We start from the raw sequence: 24,000 nt of genomic DNA, 5'->3' as shown, positions 1-24,000 counted from the left end.
GACTTAGCCCTAGTGACAGCACATGCAGGGAACACATCAGGGACATCACAATCCTGGGACACAGCCGCTGGCTCGCTAGACAACTGAGGAGCTGGACACACTTGACTTCCACCAATATCATTTCCAAGTAAGAAAGTTACACCTGACATTGGGAGTGTCTCAACCAACCCAACCATAACGGAACCATTAACAAAACCAGACTCTAAATTCACTCTGCACAGAGGGACAGAGAAGTAATTATTCCCTACACCTTGTAAGATTACAGTTTCATCAGAGGAATTAACATTAGAGCCTAGAACACTGGTCAGCATAAGGGATTGGCAAGCACCTGTATCACGATATATTTGAACTGATTTCCTGTCATTACTGTCCAGAGGACTGACAAAACCATCAGACAGGAAATTAGCACATGAACTCTTGAGAGTGTCACCCACGTTACTGCTCAAAAGAGGAGCTCCATCATGAGAATTTAAGTTACCCCTCAAAGCAGGTTCAGTTAACTCAGTTAAAGAATTCTGGGAACTCTCAAGAGTGGACACTAGACCAATTGACTGAATATTTAAAGACTCCTTTTTGTTCACATCACGCTGTCTCCTGAAACATCTCTCCGTAGTATGACCAAGCTTACTACAATAAGTACATTTACTTTTCTGAAATCTAGAGGTGAAGCTGGTATTTACTTCCTGAGAAACATCATCCTTATTCTCTTTCCTGTTACCTGTACTCTGAGTAGAGGCAACGTACTTACTCTCAGCTTTCCCTTTTTCTCTAGAATATCTCTTGTGAGTGAGAACATACTCATCAGCTAAAACTGCAGCATCAGACAAATTATCTGTTCTTTTCTCATCAAGATATAGGCTTACATCTTTATAAATACACCTTTTGAAGTCCTCCAGCAAAATCATCTGCTTAAATTTGTCAAAATCAGAATCCACATTCTTAGAATTTAACCACTGCTCCAACAAATCTTCTTTGATTTTTGCATACTCAACATGGGATTGCTTATCTTGCTTGTAAGTTGTCCTAAATTTTACTCTATAGGCTTCAGGAACAAGCTCATAGGCCTTAAGAATCAAGCTCTTAACTACATCATAATTATCACATTGATCCTGAGGCAAAGATGCATAAGTTACTTGAGCTTTACCGGTGAGAACAGTTTGAAGGAGTACTGGCCAATACTCCTTAGGCCAATTAAAACCTGTAGCTACCCTCTCAAACAACTGAAAATACTTAGTTAAATCAGATTCATTAAAAGGAGGGACAAGTTTAACATTTTTAGCCACATCAAAATCATCAGAGCTAGATGATCCAGTTCCACCTTGTTTCATGCGATACTCATGGTCTGCCTGAATCCTAGCAAGTTCAACTTGTGCGTGAAACTCAGCCTCCTTAACATCAGCCTCCTTAGCACGTGCTTGAAATTCAGCTTCCTTCACACGAGCCTCCTGCAGGGCTAGCTGTAACTTAGCTAATTCAATCTGCGTTTGCTCATTTGGAGGAGTTACATTAAACAAGCTTTTATTAATCATGCCAACAATTTGATCTTTAGAATGATGAGAGTGAACTGCAATTCCCAATTGTTGAGCAACAAGCTTAAGTTCATTCTTTGTTCTGTTTTCTATATCACACACTGTTTGCACATTTGACAAAAAATCTTTGGCTTCATCAAGTGTAGAAATAGTAGCCATCATGAATATATCACAGTCACAAAATATCAAACAATATCCTTATGATAATATCCTGAATATCCTGATATGAGGTCGCCAAATTTATGTTACGGAACAGCGAAAGATAATGTACACTTTAAGTGAGAATACGAAGAGTCACTACTGTCCCGTAAAGTTCCAGGTTCAAAACAAAAGAGGTAGATAAAATTACAAGTTAAAGTTTAATGCTTAAATTAACAACAAAACATTCAGGACTCATAAAGATAATGTAATGGCAAATAAACAGGTTAAATATATGGTTAACTGCAATAGCCTCTATTAACACGAAATTAGCAAGAATAAATTTATCTAAGTCAGCCCTGATAAAAATGAGATACCAGATAATACTCAGTGAATGCCAGATAAATAATTACAGATACAAACTATTATCAAAAATGACTGACATAAAGAACCCCACACGAATTACAAAAACTTCACTAGGCCTACAAATTAAACTTATGCTATACAGTACAAGAAAAAATACAACAACAGCTATACTCAAATTACACACAGCTGCTAGATGTTTGGAGACTTCCTGAGCACTCACAACAATAACATCTGTACAGGGGAGGACAGAGATGTGAACAAAATGAGGAGCAGATCTAAGTGGCCATGATGCAGAGACTGAGCTCATTATATAGGGGCCAGCAGAGCCTGATACAACTTGTAATAAGGACGCGCAAATGAAGCGATGGGGACAAACGGTCGACAATCCCGCACTGAATAACAGAAAGGACGACTTACTCTACTATAACGGTAGAAGGGGGGGACTGAGGCAGAACACGCTCGTGATCAAACATGCAGCATACTGTGCGTTAAAATTACACAAAGGATGATGAAATCATAGGCTATGTAACAATATATATATATATATATATATATATATATATATATATATATATATATATATATATATTGTGAATTTTGGTCTGGGAAAAAAAGGAAGTTATTGCAAACCTTGTCATGTCGATAGTGCATTGTATAATACATTATATCTATCTCCAGGAGATTTTTTTTTCAAGTTTAGGGACACTTCCCGATCTGAAGGGGTAAGAGTTAGCCTTCGTTAACCTTTCCACTACCAGGAGGCTTTCCCTAAATTGAATAAAGTTGCCGGACGTTACGTTAAAGAAAAAAAAAAAGACGTCAGGGATATTCTGTCACTTCAATTTATACGTGTTTGAGAGAGAGAGAGAGAGAGAGAGAGAGAGAGAGAGAGAGAGAGAGAGAGAGAAAGAGAGAGAGAGAGACAGAGAGATGATGCTGTCTCCGAGGGTAGGTCTTCTGCCTTGGCGGACCAATTACTGAAGTGAAAGAAGCCGGAGAGACACGACAGTGAAGGAACACTGACACTCAAAGTTAATATGAGGAAGGGAGGGAGAAGAAAATATAGCGAGAGAAGGCGGGGACCCCAAACTTAGGAAACAACACAACTGAAGGGCTATACGAAGCAGGGAGAAGAGGAGGAAATAAAAAGGGAAGAGGGGGACACACAAAACTGAAGAAAACACAGCTGAAAAACAATTCGAAGCAGAGAGAGGAGGAAAAAATAGCAAAAGTAGGCATGGAAACACAGAACTTAAGAAACAGAGCAACTGAAAAGCAATACAAAGTGTGGAGGGGAAGAAAATGTACCGAGAAGTCGATACAAAAGCTGAAGAAACAACGTAAATAAAACACAACATGAAGCAGGAAGAGGGAGAAAATATACGGAGAGAAGGCGGGGATTCCAAACTGAAGATACAACGCAATTACAAAACATGCAACGCAAGGAGGGGAGGAAAATGTTGCAAGAGGAGAGGTGGATACAAAATCTGAAGAGACAGCGTAACTGAGAAGCAATACGAAGAAGGGAGATGCAGAGACAATAGATAGGGGAAGTGAAAAGACAGAAAACAAAGAAACAACGGAAATGAAAAGCAATGCAATACAGGGAGAGAGGAATATACAGAAAAGAGAGGCGGGAATACACGCATATGATGAAACACTGACACAAAAAGTTTATACGAAGCAGGAAGTGGAGGAATATTTGGCATGGAGGAAGAGGAAACACAGACTTGAGTAACACGGCACTAAATAATACCAGAAAACTGGGATGGGAAGAATACAAAGCAAAGGAAAGCTGGAAGATAAAACAGTGAAGACAGCAATGCGACTGACAGCAACACCCAACAGGAAGAAGAGGAAAAAAATAGCAAGGGAAGACCAGGCGACAACACTGAATGAACCAAGCAATGAATAATAACAGGAAACAGAGAAAAGGGGAATACATATTGTCTTCATAGAAATATTTTCAACAGGCAATTTTAGCCGATTATAATCAGAGGGGAAAAGCTCATTATTATTATTTTTTTTTCGGAAACAGACACTTTGGTCTGTTCTGTGTACTCTCTTACACAATTTCTCTTTAAAAATCTAGAAACATACGGTAGTGAGACAGTCGCAGTACGTACTTACGAGCAGTTCTGGAATCATCCCCGCCTCTTGAGATACCGTGACATGTCTTGCACAGCTGTAATGAACCTGTCTGAGACTCTGACACCCAGTGAGGAATATCACCTGGGAAAATTTACTGGGAGATTTTACTTATATGTCGCTCTTTTGTTCATGCATGACTCTGATGAAGTTATTTTTGCACTCCACTTAATTATTCATCAATATTACGTCACTGGTGCTGGAGAGAGGCGCCCCCACACTGTAGCCTCAATATAACCGGGAGGCTTCGCTGCCTGGTTATGCAATATAAACGTCTCTCAACTCACTTCCCTTTCGCCCGAAACGAGCATCGTGGACTGCAGGAGAAGGACTACTTACGTGTAGGCTATATCGAGTTCAGTTTCACATAAGCCTCGGGTCACAGCATTATCTCTACTAAATTATATGTACAGTACTTACATAGTTATTGTGTCTTTAGTAAGAGTAATGGTTCTTTTTAACATACAGTAACTATTACCTGGTAACTCTTCCCACTGCCCTTTCACATGTCAAAGTATATTAGCCTGGCATATTTACTCGTTTCGTCATCCTCTGATCGGCCGTATTTGATCTGGAAGCAAAATCCAATGTGCTGTTATTTGATTTGGGAGCATTTATACCACTAATTTGGGCGCCAACATATCGTTACTAACCAGACCTAATCTAACCTAACGCAACCTAGCCTAAGGTATATTATTCAAATTCCTAACCTAACCTAACGCAACCTAGCCTAACGTAAATTATTCAAATGTTATCAAACGATTATTCAAAATGGTTATGACCCTATCTAGTTGATTATAAGTGAAGTTTTAATAAGCTGTTTTTCTTCGGCGTCCACAATATTTTAATTTAGTGCCCAAATGAAGTTTACTGTGGCGCCCAATTTTTTATTTTTATTCACAAGCAAAATGTCAATGCGCCCAAATGAAATGCGCCGCCTCTGATTACAAACAGACTTGATTTTTAAAGGTTCTGTTTTAAGAAACAATTTTGTTATTTCCGGCTTTCAGTTAAATACTGGAATAATTTTCCAACTGATACTAGTATGTGGCAATTGACGGTGGGGATATAAAACTGAAGAAAGAACGCAGTTGACAGCAAATGATGAGAATAGGTAGAGAAGGCAGAAAGAGCAAAAACTGAATGAGTAATAACAGTATAACGCAATAGTATATGTATACCAGGAGAAATAATATACAGTATACAGCACGTACGAACAAGGGAAGGAGCAAATTAAGCTGAGCCAGCCAGATGAGAAACTGAAGAAAAATCTGCTGTGTTCTTACCTCAAGATATAGACATGAAAGCGCTCGGAAAATTGTGTATTTTTTCATAATGTCAAAAATCAGAGTAAACAGTATATAGATACATAGGAAGGTAGACACATAGACATACAAACAAACATATATATATATATATATATATATATATATATATATATATATATATATATATGCGTGGAAGAAGGAACCAAAGGCCACGAGCCCGCAATAACCGTTCCCTCCAAGAGAAAAACAAAATACAAGAGAAAGCCATTTTCAAGATCCGATCATTCCGAGATGCCTGGACACACTATTTTTGAAAGACTGGAGAACATGGGAAGCAGGAAATACAGACAAAGGGAGACAGTTTCAGAGCTGACCTGTTGCATAAATGAAGGACTGGGAGTAACAGTTAACTCTTGCATTAGAGAGTTGGACAGAAAAGGAATGAGAGTTTGATGCTAGACTGGAGCTACGCACCTGTCGTAGAGGTGGAGGAATGCAAGCAGACAGTTCAGAGGAGCAGTGACCATTGAAGTGGCGATAGTAAAGAGATAAAGATGCAACAGTGTGGCGAAGACACAGAGGTTGAAGAGAGCCAGTAAGAGGAGGAGAGTTAATGAGACGAAAAGCTTTTGACTCCATCCTATTAAGAAGAGCTGTATGTAGGGAACCTCCCCGCACCGGAGAGTTGTACTCCACACAGGGGCGGATAAAACCCCTGTATAGAGTCAACAACTGTGCAGGGGTAAAGAAGGTACAGAGCCGGCTTAGCACATCTAGTCTCTTGAAAGCAGATTTTACAAGAGATGTAACGTGATCTTTCTAAGAAATCTCTTGAGTAAATGAAACCCCAAGCATCTTCAAGGATCACGCAGGATTAAGCTGAATATTATTAAACATTAGTGGGCATACCTGTGGAAGATTTTGTCAGGTTGATAGGTGTAAGAACTGAGTCTTCGAGGCATTAAAAACAACAAGATTATTTTTACCTCAGTCAGAGATACGAGCCAAGTCAGACATTAGGTGTGCCATAACTTCATCCCTTGTTTGTTCAAGTAACTGTTGAGATGGGCATTGTAGGAACCGAATGGAAAGGTGAAGGGTGGAGTCATCAGCATATGAGTGGATAGGGTTAGATGTACAGCTTAGGTCATTGATGAATAAAAGGAAGAGAGTTGGTGATAGGACAGAGCCCTGAGGAACACCACTGTTGATAGATCTAGGAGAAGAACGATGGCCATCTACAACAGCAGCTATAGAACGACCAGAAAGGAAGCTATAGATGAAGGCACAGATCGAAGGATAGAAACCGTAAGAGGGCAGTTTGGAAATTAAAGGTTTATGCCAGACTCGATCGGAAGCCTTTGAGATGTCAAGTGCAATGGCAAAGCTTTCGCCAAAGTCCCGAAAGGAGGATGACGAGGAATCTGAAGATCGGCAATGGAGCGTTCCTGACGGAACCCATATTGACGATCAGAAAGAAGGTTGTGATAGAGATGCTTTAACCTTTTTCCATTAAGAACTGACTCGAAAACTTTTGAGAATCTATCTATTTATCTATTGCCAGACGCCTCCATCCCGTTTGGGGTGGCCACAAACAAATCGCCTCCAAGTCGCCCTGTCCCCCGCCATTTCACTGCCCTGCTCCCAACTCACACCCCCCTCTCTCATATACCTCTCCACCCCATCCCTCCATCTCATCCTCGGCCTTTTGAGAAACAGGATGTTAAAGCAGCTGGACGATAGTTAGAGGGTTGGGAATGGTCCCCCTTCTTTGGGACTGGCTGAATGAGAACAAACTTCCAGCAAGAAGGAAAGATGCAAGATGAAAGACAAAGGCAAAAGAGTTTGCCTAGGCAGGGTGTAAGCACAGAAGCACAGTTCTTGGGAACAACAGGAGTGACTCCATCAGGCCCATATGCCTTATTAGTATTGAGGCCTGTGATGGCAGAAAATACATCAGCTGAAGAGATTTTAATGTCACCCTTGAGGAAGTCAGAGGGGGGAAGTGATGGAGGAACAGCACTGGAATCATCTAAGGTGGAATTGGAGGAGAAAGTCTGAGCAAAGAGATCTGCTTTATCAGTTGAAGAAATAGCTACAGAACCATCAGAGTAAAAAAGAGCTGGGAAGGATGATGAGGTAAAGTTGTTAGAAAGGTTTTTGGCAAGGTACCAGAAGGAGCGGGAAGAATTCGAGTCAGAGAGTTGAGAGCATTTAGTACGGATGAAATCATTTTTAGTTGAGCGAAGAACAGACTTAGCACGATTCTGGGCAGAAACGTAAAAAAAGATGTAATTCAGGGGTGGGTTGGCTCTGGTACCTTTTATAGGCTCTTCCTTTGTTGCAGATAGCATTAGAACAAGCGTGATTAAACCAAGGCTTTTGTGCATTAGTCAAAGGATATGAGAAAGGTATGTATGCTTCCATGCCCGAGAGAATAACCTCCCTAATGTGCAAGGCACACTCAGATGGCTCCCAGCCATGGAAGCAATAATTATTCCAGGGAAAATCAAAGACGTAGTGCCTGAGGGACTTCCAATCCGCAGCTCCAAAGTGCCACAGTCGACGTTTCTTTGGAGGGTCCACAGGCCGTACTGGAACGATAGGACAGGTTAAGGTGATAAGGTTGTGATCGGAGGAGCCCAACAGAGAGAAAATATTAACAGTGTAAGCAGAAGGATTAGTTGTAAGGAAGAGGTCAAGTATGTTAGAGCTCTCTCCAAGGCAGTCAAGGATACGGGCAGGGTGCTGTACAACCTGCTCTAGGTCATTAAGGATAGAGAAAGTGAAGGCTTGTTCACCAGGTGGATCAATGAAAGGAGATGAGAGCCAAAGGTGGTGGTGAACATTGAAATCTCCTAAAATGGAGATTTCAGAGAAAGGAGAAATGCATTGAAAGTGTTCCGTCATAGAAGTAAGGTAGTTGAAGAATTATTGATAGTTAGTAGAATTAGTAGATAAGTAAACAAGGCAGATATATTTAGTCAGAGAATGACAGGAAAGCCGAAGCCAGAGTGTAGAGAATTCAGAAGAAGCAAGTTCGGGAACACGAGAGCAAGATAAGTCGTTGTGTATATATACACAACAGCCACCTTTGGCTTTGAAATGAGTACTGAGAAAGTAGGAGGATACAGAAAAGGGCTTGCTGTCAGTTGCCTCAGACAGCTGAGTTTCAGTTAGGAAAAGGAGGTGAGGTTTAAAGGAGGACAGGTGGTGCTCAACAGATCGAAAGTTAGAGGAAAAGCCAAGAATGTGGCAGAAATGAAGATGAAGTGAGTCAGACAGTGGTTCCAGGCAGCTAGAGTCTTCACTGGAAGAGGGGCGGAAGATGGGAGCATTTATGGTTCCCCCCCCTGGGGACCCGGAGGCTATGTATTTTGAAGCCATGATTTCTTTTTGAATTTTGGAAAAGGAAGCATAGTGTGTACTGTGCATGCAGTTTGGTGTTGATAGAGAAACTTGTACTGCAGAGCATGGTGACCTACTCTCTGTGTTACTGAGACACTGATAAAGTTCAGCAAAGGGGGATGGTCAGGAACTAGTCCTGAGGGCTGATGAAACGGGAGCTTAAGCTCTCCCTGTCACCAGCTTTCCATCCACCTTGGGAGTACTGCCCTGCTCGACTGGTGCTATAGTCTACTCCCACTGCTCATATATATATATATATATATTTATATATATATATATATATATATATATATATATATATATATATATATATATATATATATATATATGTAGACGCGTTAATCCTGTAAGGGGTGGCCGCAAACAAATCGCCTCCATATCGCCCTGTCCCCCGCCATTTCATTGCCCTGCTTCCAGCTCACAGCACCCTCTCTCATATGCCTCTCCACTCCATCCCTCCATCCCATCCTTGGCCTCCCTCTCCATCTCCCCTCCTCCACCTCACTCACATACACTCTCCTCGTCAGTCTCTCACTCTCCCTCCTCTCCATGTGTCCAAACCACCACAGTGTGTTTCTCCTAACGCTTCCAATCACATCCACACCACAACGCTTCATCAATTTCTTATTTGTCAGTTTGTCTCTCCATGTGACTCCACATGCTCCTCTCAAGTAACTCATTTCCACTGCTCTGACTCTTGACTTTTGTCCCTCCAACAAGGTCCAAGTTTCACTTCCATGCTTTAGAGCTGGTATCACAATATTGTACTGTCATGCAGCACCTTTATCACTTCCATGCTCACTTCTCTGTTTCTTATCATTGCTTCCAAGGAAAGAGCAACCTTTCATCCCTGTTGCACCCTTTCAAGCACTTCACCCTCTAAACTTTCATCCTTAATCATCACACTACCCAAGTACTTAAACGTACTCACATTTTCCATTTCCTCCTCATCCACTCTCACTGTACATTCACTGACTTCACTTCTCTCGAAGACCATAGCTTTACTCTTCCCTACATTCACCTTTAGAGTCCGTTTTTTACACACTCTCCCAAACTCATCCACCAAGCCTTGCAGCTCTCCTTCGTCTTCACTTAACAACACAGTATCATCTGCAAACAACAGTACAGGGAGTTTCCAAACACTGCCCTCTCTCACTAGGGCTGCTGTAGTATCCACTGCCCTACCTTGTATCTATGTTATAATCCCATCCATATACAGATTGAACTGCCATGGAGACATGACACATCCTTGTTTCAATTCAACCTTCAAATACAAAAATTCACTCAGTTCACTATCCACATGCACTGTAGCCTTAGCACCATCTTACTACTCTTCACGGCCTTCAACAACTTCCCATCTACTCCATAAATTATATTCTTAATACTTTACACAATTCTTGTCTATCCATCCTGTCATATGCTTTCCCCAAATCCATGAAGGCCACATACAACTTCTCTCCCTTCTCTAGAAAGTTTTTTACTAAAGATCTAAGAATGAATATCTGATCTACACCTCTTCCCTCCCTAAACCCTCCCTGTTTTTTTTCCAACTACTTCCTCTGATATTTCCCTAACTCCGTCAATAAATATCCTACCATATACTTTTCCTGTTACACTAAGAAGACAAATGCCCCTATGATTACCACACACTCCATTTTCCCCTTTTCCCTTGTGCAGGGAAATAATTATACCTGACTTCCAATCCTCCGGGACTCTGCCTTCCAACCAGGCCAATCTGCACATCTTCCACGTCCATTCTACTACTATCTCTCCCTCATGCTTCAGCATTTCACCACACACTTCATCAATTCCTGGGCCTTTCACCATCTTAACTTTCTTCATTGCTTCCACAACTTCCGTCCTACTGATTTCTTCCTCTCTTCTCACATCCCTCCTTCTCCCAGCCATTCCTCAGCCACTTATACTTGCATTACTTTTATTCTCTATGTTCAATAATTCCTTAAAGTGTTCTCTCCATCTGCTCACTTTTCTCCTTTCTCCACTAGTAATCTATCATTTTTATCTTTTACTCCCCAGCTAAATTCTTCAGCACTCTGTCTAACTCTCTTTACCTCTTTCCAGTACATTTTCTTATACTCCCTCCACTTTACACACAAGTTCCTTCCAAATTCCTCATCCACTCTCTTACTCTCTCATCCTCTCTACATATAACTCTCTCTTCCGTCTCTCAACTTCTTCCACCCCCAGCCCAGTTTCTCATCCACTCACCATATGCTTTCTTCTTTTGTGCCACAGCCTGTCTCACCTCTTCATTCCACCATGCTGTTCCCTGCACCCTTTTTCATCTTCTCTTCACTCCGCACACCACCTCACATGCTGCACAGATTCCTTCTGTGAATATCTTGCACACACCTTCCACGTCCCCTTATCTGCTCCAATCTGTATTTACCCAGTCACTCCTCCACTTCCCTCTTATATTCTGCCATTTCTCCATCCTCTTGTAACTTTTCCACCCTCCTTGTAAGAACTACTTCCTCCTGTCCATCCCTTCTTTTATTTCTCCATTTTATTTGGACTTTAATTCTGACCACCACCAAGTGGTGGTCCGAAATTCCACTTCCCCAGCCCCTATATACTCTTGCATCCATTACACATCTCATCCTTTCATCCACACACACATAATCAGTCATTGCCTTCTGTTGATTCAGTTCACCACTCACCCTTCTCATCACTCACCACGTATACCTGTGGATCATTTTGTGCCTGATGAGGGTGTTAGCTATCACCAACCCCCTCCCGGCACAAATGTCCACTAAAGCACTGCCATTCTCATCCATCTCTGCAGGCACACCCCACTCACCACTACTCCATCCACCTTCACATTCCTTATTTTTCCATTCATGTCTCCAATCAAAAACACTCATTCCTTTCAGACTTTTCCATGCAAGCTTCCACATTTGTCCAGAACTCTTCTCTCACCCTGCTTGCACGATCTTGCGTTGGCGCATACACGCACACAATAGCCCACACGCACACAATCGCCCACATTTGTACTCCAACTTTCAATCTTACCCACACAATCCTTGAGCCATCTGATCCATATTCTCTTATATTCTCCTTCCTTCTGTTACTCACAACAATACACACGCCTTTTTTTGTCCTCTCATTCCTACCTACTCCCGCGCATATACCCCATCCATATTCCCATTCTCTCACACTCAACGCTGTATTTAGTGTCAGTTACTCCACATACATCCACTTTTGCACCCTCAAGCACTTGGGCAATCTCTCTTACTTTCACCTCATCATTTGCACTCCTTAATATATATATATATATATATATATATATATATATATATATATATATATATATATATATATATACTAGCCGGAGTACCCGGCGTTCCCCCTCCCTCTCCATACTTATCTTCCTCCTCCTGTCCCTTCTTCCATCTCTCTCTCTCTCTCTCTCTCTCTGCTTATTTATCTGACTCTTACTACTCTGACCCCCTCTATCAAACCAGCGGTCATTTTGATCTTAAAACCTTCCTTGGGTCAAGACCAAAAAGGCGAACACTGTAATTTTATTTGTTCTAGTTCAGTATTTCTTTCTGCTCCGGAAAGACCATGTACCTCCTATGCTTCTGAAGAGGGATAATAAGAGGCCCAGGAACTTTCTATTTCAGCTTTCACTGACTAACGCACAGTAGCCGTGCGTACTTGTTAGTATCACCAGTGACCTAAAATGACCTTCTACCGGTGACCTCAAATGACCTTGGAGTCACCTTACATAGCCTATGTCCGAACTGGAGGTCATGTGAGTCTCCCTACCAAAAACTGGGTTGCAGGGGTACCCTGCGTTGACCGGGCCAAATAGGCGAACATTCAACTGGTAACCTCAAATGACCCAGATCTGAATTTTGACCCCCTAAAACCTTTGTTGGGTCATAAGAATTCCAAATATGTAGGTTAAGGCCAGGTAGAATGAAAATTAAGGGACTAGTTCGTGAACAAACAGACAGACAGAAAGTGCTCTTTATATAGTATATATATATATATATATATATATATATATATATATATATATATATATATATATATATATATATATATATATATATATATATATATATACATATATATATATATATATATATATATATATATATATATATATATATATATATATATATATATATATATATATATATCATCAACATCCGGACCTCCTTTCCCACCCTAGGGCGGGGTGAGGAATAGCAGCGTCCAGACAGCCAAACTTTGCCCAGTTCGATAGGCCACGCTTCAACTCGCTCATCATTCAAGCCCACGGAATCCTGGCTGCATCTGATAGACCAAAAGGTTTCACCACGTACTGTAGCTTCACAAATACCTATGCGACAGAGTCAGTCCGGACACTGCCACGTTAAACTGCTGTGCCAAATCCCTGGCCACTCTTTCTCTGCACAAAATTCATCCAGCAAGCTCGATCTCTTGTCAGTCCCTAAGCCCCACCAACTTCCATACCTCTCTTCCTCAAACACTCATCCACCATATCTTTCCACCTTCTTATTGGCCTACCTCTTCTCCTACCTCATTCAAATTAGCCCAGATGTAGCTTTCTCACCACTCTGTTGTTATCCATTCTCTCCACATGACCATACCAGGTCAGTACACTCTCTTCTATTCTAGTGTCCACAAACTTCCTCACTCCACATCTTTCACGAATCACATTATTTCGTAACCTATCCACTGCTTGTACGCCACATACATTCCTCAACAGTCCCATTTCCATTGCTCATACTCTTTACTCTTTATTTTCATGCCACACCATAGTCCCTCGCCCGTATGTTAAAGTTGGCACTAACACTCCTTCAAGTTAGCCTCGCTCACCTGCAACACTCAAGCCTCTGTTTCTTACCAAGGCCTTCATAGCGCCAGCTACACTCCTTCCTTGTGTCACTCTACTTTCCACTTGTTTTGCACATTTTCCTCTCTTTCTATCACTGAACCCAGGTATTTGAACTCTCTCACCAATTCCAGTCACTCTTCATTCACTGTATCTTCACACTGGGAGTCACCTTCTCTCTCAGAAGCAGTCACTTTACTCTTTGCTACATTTACTCTCAAACACACGACGCTCACAGACATCTACAAAGCTCTGCACTAGTCTACCAAATACTTGTCCGGTACTTGCAAGTAGCACTGGATCATCAGCATACAACAAATTTGAGATATTCCATCCATCACCAATTATTACCAACGCCATCCCTCTCTCCATTACTCGTGGTTTTACTTCTCTTATCATCCCATCCATATATATATATATTAAACAACCATGGAGATATCACATAACCTTGTCGCACGCCCATACTGATCGTGAACCATTAACTTAGATGCCCATTTACCCTTACACATGTTTCACTACCATCATAAAACTCTTAACGGCACCTAGCACCTTTTTTTTTTTAAATAACAGAACAGAGGGAGGAAAAACAAATGAGTAAAAAAAATAATCCATACACCAATTTACTGGTGTCCTACATTCATGAAATATCTGTAACAGTTAGACTTGAACTGCTTTAGGTTGAGGTTTGGAGGGAAACAACTCTGGGGAAGCGAGTTCCAGAGAGATGCAGTTCAGGGAATGAAAGAATTCTGATAGGCAGAAATTCTGCAATATGGCTGAGTGACGTTCCAGTCATGAGCGCTGCCAGATGCCCGTGTAGCACGAGGGAAGGCATGGAGAGGTGGCACAATGGACGCAACTTCGTCTGAACATTTGCCATAAAAATACCTGTAAAATAATGCAAGGGAGGCAACATTCCTTCTTACTTGTAGGAGAGGAAGTTTATTTATAATAGTAGGGTTATTAATAGCTCCAGCAGCTTGTTCTAAATTTTATCTAGTTGTTTTAATGCAACCTCTCCACATCCACTCCACAAGGGTGAGCAATATTCAAGCTGAGAGTGCACGTGACTCTTATAAATTATAGCTAACTGCTCGTCAGTGAAGTTACGGACTCTGTACAGTACATCAATCCAAGTTTCTTTGAGGCGGTTTTAGAAAGTGATCTGACATGAGAGGTCCAGCTGAGGACATTGTTCAGTGAGACACCGAGAATTTCAGTAGTTTTGGAGATGGGAATATTAATAGCACTGAAGGTAATATACGAATCTGGCAATATCTGTCTATTAGTAACTTGTATAAATTTGGTTTTATTAGCATTAAATGAGACAAGGTTGTTTTGTTCCCATTCATTGATCGTAGATAAGTCTTGATTTATGGAGATGGCTGAGTTGAGAGTTAGAAATATTAGTCTTTGTAAGTGGGTGTCTGAGTGTGAATGAAGTATGAATTATTGAGTCATCTGCATATTAATGGATGGGATTGTGGAAGACAGATAAGAGATCATTAATATGAACCAGGAACAGGGTTGGCTCCAGAACAGATCCCTGTGGCACGCCGGCGTTAATTGAGTGGAAATTTGAATATACATCATTTACTTTTACTTTTCTATTTCTGTCGCTGAGATATGAGGAAAATAGAGGAATAAAAGATGTTAGTCCAGGTAAGGGAGTTTGGACAGCAGGGAACGGTGCCATACTCTGTCGAAAGCTTTAGAAATATCAAGGGCTACTGCATGAGTTTCTCCATGTAGGTCGATTGACTGATGAATGGTATGAGTCAGGAGATTCATAAACAAAACCTTCCACAATCCATCTCTGTCTTTTTTATCGTATGCTTTTTCCAGATCCATAAATGCCATAAACACCTTACAATCCTTCCCACAAGCCTTCTCCACTATCTGTCTCACTGTAAATATTTGATCCACACGTCTTCTGCCACTCCTAAAGCCACACTGTTCGTCACTCACTAGGCCTTCTGAGATTTCTCTTACCTTCTCTGTTATAATTCTTCCATATAACACTCAGTAGACTTATGCCACGATAATTCTTGCACTCATTTCGCTCACCTTTATTTTTGTACGAGGGTACAATAACAGCCTTTTTCCAATCTGCTGGCACAGTTTCACTCATCGATACCTTATTACATATCTCCAACAAGCACTTCATTCCTCTCTCTCCATTACACTTAATCATCTCTGCATACACCTCATCAGCACCAGCTGTGTTCTCATTTTTTTACCGTACAGCGTTCTTCGCTTCTGCTAGTGTCACGTTTCCTGGCACTGCATTCCTTCTCTGCACACCCCCAAAACCAATCATGTTTACAGACTCTTTGTTCTCTCCATTCCCATTCATCAGCCTTTCAAAATATTCTTTCCATCTTGTTCTTACTTCATCCCCATGGGTTAAAAATCTACCACTTACATCCTTCACTCTTTCACATTTCTTTCCACTGTCAGTTCTACGTTTCCGCATCTTTTTCCAGAATAACTTCCTATTTCCAGGGTAATTTGCATTAATTTTTCATCTTGGATCAACATTTACCTGCTTCTTTTTCCTCTTCACTAGTCTCTTCACGTGCTTCTTGCTCGTAATATATTCAGTTCATATTCCATTGAACGCCTGTCCTATATCACTCTAGCCACATCCTCTTCCTCTTTTCCTCCACTGCTCTCTTAATCTCTTCATCCCACCATGCCGTACATTTCTTCTTTGTTGTTACTCCTGCCACACCACACGCCGCTTTTGCATTTCTGACCAAGCAGTCCTTAAATGCATTCCACAGGCTGTCCAGATCCATTTCATTCCAATTCACTGATTGCAACTCCTCCCCTACTTTGGCCATGTATTCATCTACTACTTCTTTAATCCTCAGCTTCTCGATTTTCAGTCGTTCTCCCTGACTGCTCCTCTCTCTCTTGGTCCACCTCACTCCTCTCAGCTTGATCTTGCATACAACAATCATATGATCTGACAAACCTCCACATCGTCCCCTCATTGTCCTCGTATCAGCAACACTTCCCAGCATCGATTTCTATATGAGAGCGTAATCAGTCAGGCTTCTTTTAACACGATCTTCATTCCTTCTGTATCATGTAGTGTATGTGCATCTTTATGTCTGAAGTAAGAGTTACAAATGCACAACCTCCTTTCCTGACACATTTTCTTCAGTCGCGTTCCATTATCATTCTCTCCTGGTACTCCGTTACTACCCATTATATCATTCACAAGACCAGTGCCTACCCTCCCTTTCATATCGCCCTTTACAAACACTTTATAGCTTCTAGGCATATCTCCTACTACTTCAAGTAATCTAGCTCATCCTAGAACCTGTCTTCCTCTGCCTCCCTCCTGTCATCACACTGTGGGTACGCTACAGTCACTGCCACTTTAACCTTCTCAGTCTTGAATTTGACATACTTACATCTCGAGCTGTCACATTTGTAATCTCTCATTTCACTCTGCCACACCTCACTCATCAACAACGCAACTCCTTCCTTGCATCTTCCTCTCCCATTCATGCCCAACCTTACACTCTTTACACTCTCCCACTCCTTCACTTCACACCTTTTTAACTTAGATTTACAGTGCCACCACGGCACATTTCTCAGTCTTGAACACATTCACTACTTCCATCCTCTTGCGCTCCTCATTCACACCTCACACATTCCACATGACCATGCAAACCTGCCCATTTGGTTGGGACCCTGGGCAGGTATTGGGCCTTCCGAGGCTCTCCACAACGTCTGCCATGCTTTAGTGATTTTAGATACGGGAGTCTAGAGACAACTTAACCTGGCAAAAAACCCGGTTATATGATTACCACACAGTATATATATATATATATATATATATATATATATATATATATATATATATATATATATATACAGAGAGAGAGAGAGAGAGAGAGAGAGAGAGAGAGAGAGAGAGAGAGAGAGAGGGAGAGAGAGCTTCTGGACATATCTCCTACTACTTCATCCAGCTCATCTCAGAACCTGTCTTCCTCTGCCTCCCTCCTGTCATCACACGATGGGTACGCTACAGTCACTGCCACTTTAACCTTATATATATATATATATATATATATATATATATATATATATATATATATATATATATATATATATATATATATATATATATATGAAGCCTCTGTGCTACAGTGCATTTTCGTACATGAGAGAACGAGGATTCGCGCCCCGCCAGGGTAATAAACTCTGGGAGCGTTCTTCCGACCACGTACTGCTTTGGCAGACATAAGGGGTGCTGTGGTTGAACCAGTGTTGCGTTATATTAAGTATGCTTGCACCCAGTCGGCTTTCACGGGCCGATTACACTTGGTTCACAGACTACACACACATCCAAAGCCACTCCAACACTACAATCACACTTACAAGCACTTCTCATCCTACATATACTGTAATCTCTACCAGACAGCCTAAGCCACTTGGTAGAGATACATAGGCTGTATTGTCTCCACTTCGGTCGGGATAGGCCGGTCCTGCAGTGGACACTCAATATATAACAAGATGTACATGGACCTGATCACTGAGACACATCTGTGTTCCATTAAGAACTAGAGATTTTTCTGTAACTAAATAAAATCATCTGTTGCGTAAGAATTCATTGATATACACATGAGACTTAGTGGGGTATACCAAGATAGAGTAAGTATTGTAAACACACACTTTTCACCTTTATTATCCCTCCACAGTACGTCCTCTGGTGACTCGTGTGGAGCATCCGCCAAGGTCACTGAGGGTGGGTCAGCAGCACCAGTTTGTGTGCACCTCAGCCGGGTCACGCCCACACCCTAACATCACCTGGACCCTGGGTAACATGCCCACACTACCACCCATACCGGCTTTGGTGAGGAAGTGTAGTAGAAATAGTAGTAGTAGTAGTAGTAGTAGTCTTCGTAGTACTGGTGAGAGTAATGGTAATGATAATAACAGTAGCAGTAGAAGTAGTAGTGGTAGTAGTAGTAGTAGTTATTATTGTTGCTGCTGTTGTTGTTGTTGTCGTCGTTGTTGGTGTTATTGATGCTGCGCTACCCTAGTCAGTCTGATCGCGTAGACTCATCAACCACAATCAAGCAAACACTCCTGAAGAGCCATCCCGTGCAGTGAATCAGTGCTTCCAGATGGCTGATGGCGCCTCTCCATAGCGAAGCGCGGGGATTGGTGTGGAGGTTGGGTTTCTGAGTGGATGCTGTATTTACATCTCCGCCCAGTCAACAGAGGCACCATAGAAGGCTCCACGTCATCACGTTATTTGGCAGTATGGGTACCACCTAGCATAGTAAATGGTGTCCTGAGATACATGAAACTATGACTTGTCACTCAGTGTAGAGCCACGTCAAGTGGAAAGAAGAGTAATATGTGGTGACAGGAAGGATGAGAGAAATATGTAAAGAGGAGGACAGACACAGATAAAGGATGACAGAGAAGGTGGAAGAAGTGGGGAGCAATACATCAAGTGGGTGTCCTGATATACCGCCACCAGTCGTACTAGTAATAATATTAATAGTAGTAGCAGTGGCAGTGGTGGTGGTGATAGTAGTAGCAGTATTAGTAGTAGTAGTAGTAGTAGTAGTAGTAATAGTAGCAGTAGTAGTAGTAGTAGTAGTTGTCGTTGTTGTTGTTGCTGTTGTTGACTGCTCAATACCACATAATTACAAACTCATAGTGTTTGGAGGTTTTAACGCCAGAGTAGAAAAAGATTATCACCTCTGGCAAGGCATTATATTATTGGCTGTCATGGTGTTGGTAATATCAACATCATTGCCTAAGAATGCTTTCCTTATGCTCAGAACACAATCAAATCACCATCAACACCATTTTACAACTTGAGAATAAACACAAGACCACATAGATACACCCACTATCTGGACGTTGGACATAATTGGCAACGTCATTGTAAGGCAGCAAGACCGGAGAGAAGTTTTCATAACCCTAGTTATGAGAGGTACCGAGTGCTCAGCAGACCATAACCTTATACTCACCAAACTGCAGGTAGTCATACACCCACGAATGAGCTGTACACCATCCTCCAAGAAATTAAACTGTAGTATTTTAAACGATACGACAACTTGTAGGCTTTTCCACTGCACTATTCCAATCAAACTCTCTCAGTGCCTGCTCCTTGATCCAAAGAACAAAGCAACAAACCTAGACACAGAATGGCAGAACATTAAGACACCTCTTCAAAGCACTGCAGAAGAAACCCTAGGCTTCTTCACTCACTGCCATCAAGACTGGTTCGATGAAAATTCTGAGGGCATACATGTTCAAATAATAATGAAGAACAGCACATAATGGCTGGTTGACTATTCCTAGTTCTTAACCCCCAAAAAGTTAATTACAGAATTTCAGATGTGAAACGCCTGAAAAGTGCACAACAATGAGAATAAATGGTGGGCTAAGCATGCAAAAGAGCTGCAAAAACTGGCTGATGTTAACAACCGACATGGGTTCTACAAGTCCACAAAAACCATCCATGGGCCAACAAAACACAATATAGCCCCTAATCGACCAGCCAAAGGAGAGCTCCTGAAAGACAAGCGAGTAATCCTAGAAAGATTAGCACATCATTTCTATATCTTACTGAACTGAAGAAACCTTAGGGAGCACAGTATCCTTGATAATATCCCAAGTACTTCTCAAGAGGAAGATCTCAGTGTCACACCTACACTTCAGAAACTGTTCAGGCCATCCGATTTCTAAAAACTTACAAAAAGCCCTGGCCGTGATGGCATACCAGTGAAACTTATCAACCAAGGTGGCTAGTTACTCCACCAGCACCTCCATGATCTCACACCGACTGCCTGGAACTAAGAATTTACATGGCGTACTTCTGATATTGTAACCATCTACAAGAAGGAGGGTGACCACTCAGATTTTGATAGTAGTAGAGGTATCTCCCTCCTTATGAATGCCAACCAAGTACCAGCAAAGACAATGTTATCCAGACTGACAACACATCTGGCTGAATCAACACGTCCTAATCCAATCTGGATTTCAGAAAGAACGAAACACCATTGATATGAACTTTGTTGCCCGACACATACAAGAGAAATGCCACGAGTAGAACCATGACTTTTATTATTGCATACACCGATATTGATAAAACATTTGACACTGTCAACAGAGAACTTTTATGGAATGTTCTTTCAAAATTTGGAGTTCCAAACAAATTTATCAAACAGAAAAACCTGCTCGTTTGTCCATAGGTGGGAGTAAATCCAAGCCCTTCAGCATGGACGTAGGAGTAAAACAAGGATGTGTCCTGGCTCCTGTCATATTCAACATCTATCTTACTGTAGTCACCCTTTTAAGTCACCAACAGATGAACCCTGATGGTGAAATAAAAATCCAGTTCCCTCTAAACGATAGATTATTTAATCTCAGACGTCTTCAAGCACAAACAATGGCTGAGATGACTCTTTTTCTAGATATTGTCCTTGCACATGCGCCAGAAGCCCTACAACAATCTTCCCCATCGTCTCTTACATATTCTACACAATAGATCTCCCAATAAATGTTGATAAAACAGAAATAATATCTTGGAGAATTAATCCAGAAGAGCCTCTTGTATTTCAGATAAATGACAAAAATGTAAAACAGGTTGAGGATTTTACTTACTTTGGAAGTGTGCTCATGGATAAACCTAACAATGATGCAGAAGGCCTCGCACAAATTAACCATACCTCACCCTATTTTGGACATCCCAGATCCAGAGTCTTTGAAAAACCAAATTGAGAATCGAGACGAAAGTATCAATAAATACGGTTGTATGCCTCATGATCCTTGTATATGGTGATGAATTCTAGACTATCTACCAGCGTCACATCAAACAGCTTGAGCTGTTTAACATTTGATGCTTACAGTGCATGCATGGACACACATTGGAGGACAAATTCCCTCACTCACAAATTCTTCAGTTGGTGAAATCAACCGACATTGAAATCATGCTAACTAAAAAGCAAGTGAAATGAGTAGGACATTTTCTGCATGCCTGAGTATCGCCTTCTCCGCCAGGTTCAGTATGTCCATCTCCCTGTAGCACGCCACAACCCGGGGGGAACAGAAGAAGAGATATAAAGATCATATAAGGACAAGACTTTAGAAATGCAACATCTTACCAAAAGATCTTAAAACGAATGCCTCTGACAGAAAACAATGGCTACCATCTGCTGCGAAAGAACCATTCATCTCGGTGAAGCCTGGAACCTGGCCAGAGAAGAGCGTAGACAACGGATGCAAACCAAAATAGAGTTTTCCCAACAAACCCAGAATTGACGCACCGCCTGTGTGGCAGTTTGCTGATCCAGGACTGGTCTGCAAAGCCAAACACGTTGGTATCAAAGACAGTGAGAAACACACCATCCTTGTGGGTACAGCAGACGTCATCTTCTATAAAAGATGGACAGCTTTAAGTAAGTAAGTAAGCAATTGTATATGTTGTTGTACTAGGAATAGTAGTTGTTATTACGAGCAAGGGCTAAGCCCTTGCGAGTCCCTCGTCAAGTAGTCATTTTCTCTCATATGAGAGGCTCGATGCGGCCTGGCCCAACCGGAATCGGCCCGACCGGGCCTGACTGTAATGCTTTTGAGATCATATCTCAGTAACCACAGGGCTGATCACTACGTGGTTTGCACCATATGATAGCCCAATTATATAAGATTTGTTTTTGACAGGTTCCGTCACACTTAGGGGGTGCACGTGGCACGAGACACGCGCCAAGTGCAGCATGATGAGTCTTCAAAAGAGGGCCACAGGCCAGACAGTTTGTCGTAAAAGCACGAAACTTGGTAGGTAGATAGCCATCAGTATACTCTAGGCATCCTCAGGGTATTAGGCGACATTTCAATGGTTTGGGATTTAAATGGTCTCGCTTGTGCTTCGCCGACAAAGGCGTTTTACTGGTAGTAATCGTTCAAGTAGTAGTAGCAGTAACAGTAGGAGTAGTAGTCGTGGTAGTATTGTAGTTGATATTAATATTGTTGGTTTTATTTGCTGTGTGAGTGTGTGTGTGTGTGTGTGTGTGTGTGTGTGTGTGTGTGTGTGTGTGTGCTGTAATATATATATATATATATATATATATATATATATATATATATATATATATATATATATATATATATATATATATATATATATATATATTACAGCGAATTAATGTAATCAGAGATTTCATAAAATCCCGGGTGAATTCGTGAGATGAGTGTGAATTTGGATGGATTAATTTACGCTAGGTTAATTTAGGCTGCGGTTAGGTTAGGCTGGGAGAGTCTAGATGAAGGTTTGGTTAGGTTAAGCTAGGTTAGTTAGGTGTGGTTACAATTTCTTTAGATGAACGCTTGACATTACTTAGCGTTCATTTAAATTAACCTAACCTAACCTAACTAACCTAGCTTAACCTAACATAAATTTAACCTAAGTTATCCCTACCTAACCTAGCCGAAGCCTAAAATAGTCTAAATTAATCCATCCCAAATCACACTCATTTCACAAACTTCCAAGGATCTCATGAAATTACAGGCTACACAGTTTCACCGTGATAAATCTTTATCTAACTACCTGTCTATCTGTTTATCTTTGTATCTGTCTATCTATCTATCTGTGTGTGTGTGTTTTATATGCATATCTGTATCTATCTATATCTATCTATCTATCTATCTAATTATCTATCTATCTATCTATCTATCTATCAATCTATATCTATATATATATATATATATATATATATATATATATATATATATATATATATATATATATATATATACTGTATACATGTAGATGGATAGTGTGTGTGTGTGTGTGTGTGTGTGTGAAAGGTCAAACCAGGTTGCAGCGTCGGGAGTGGAAATGATAATGAATAACTGAGTTTGAATATTTTAAATCCTATGAGCGTAAACCAGAGGGGCACTCACTGGAGCTCAACTCTCCAACGAGGACAGTAATTTCCAAATCGCTCTTCGTAATGGGTTAGGTTTTCTCATCACTGGTTTGGGATCCGCAAAAAGTATTTTCCAGATCCAAAATCTGTATTTCGGCTCGGATCCGTCCCAAAAGTTAATCGATTGTTCCCTGGGACATGGGCTATCTACCTAACAAAATTGGTTCAAATCTAATTTTTACTTTTTGAGTAATCCTGCAAACAAACAAAGTATCAAACAAACAAACAAGGATGAAATCATACCCTCCTTGTCGGAGAGAACAAGCAAACAGTGGCGAAAACATACGCTCTATGTCAGAGAGGAC

At 41.1% G+C, this 24,000-nt stretch overlaps 1 protein-coding gene across 1 annotated transcript in view; it reads left to right on the top strand.

The window, feature by feature from the left end:
• Window positions 1–24,000, top strand: part of LOC145405498 (nephrin-like) — a 134,785-nt gene that overhangs the window by 61,947 nt on the left and 48,838 nt on the right. Inside the window, exon 7 of the mRNA XM_080276847.1 lies at window positions 18,446–18,600. Within this exon, the coding sequence (XP_080132973.1) occupies window positions 18,446–18,600 (155 nt within the window). The remainder of the gene's footprint in view (window positions 1–18,445; window positions 18,601–24,000) is intronic.

This window comes from Coenobita brevimanus, chromosome 67, assembly GCF_032717465.1.
Source record: "Coenobita brevimanus isolate Jiangsu-jjx chromosome 67, ASM3271746v2, whole genome shotgun sequence".
NCBI lineage: Eukaryota > Metazoa > Arthropoda > Malacostraca > Decapoda > Coenobitidae > Coenobita > Coenobita brevimanus.
This window is presented reverse-complemented; position numbering and strand designations above follow the sequence as displayed.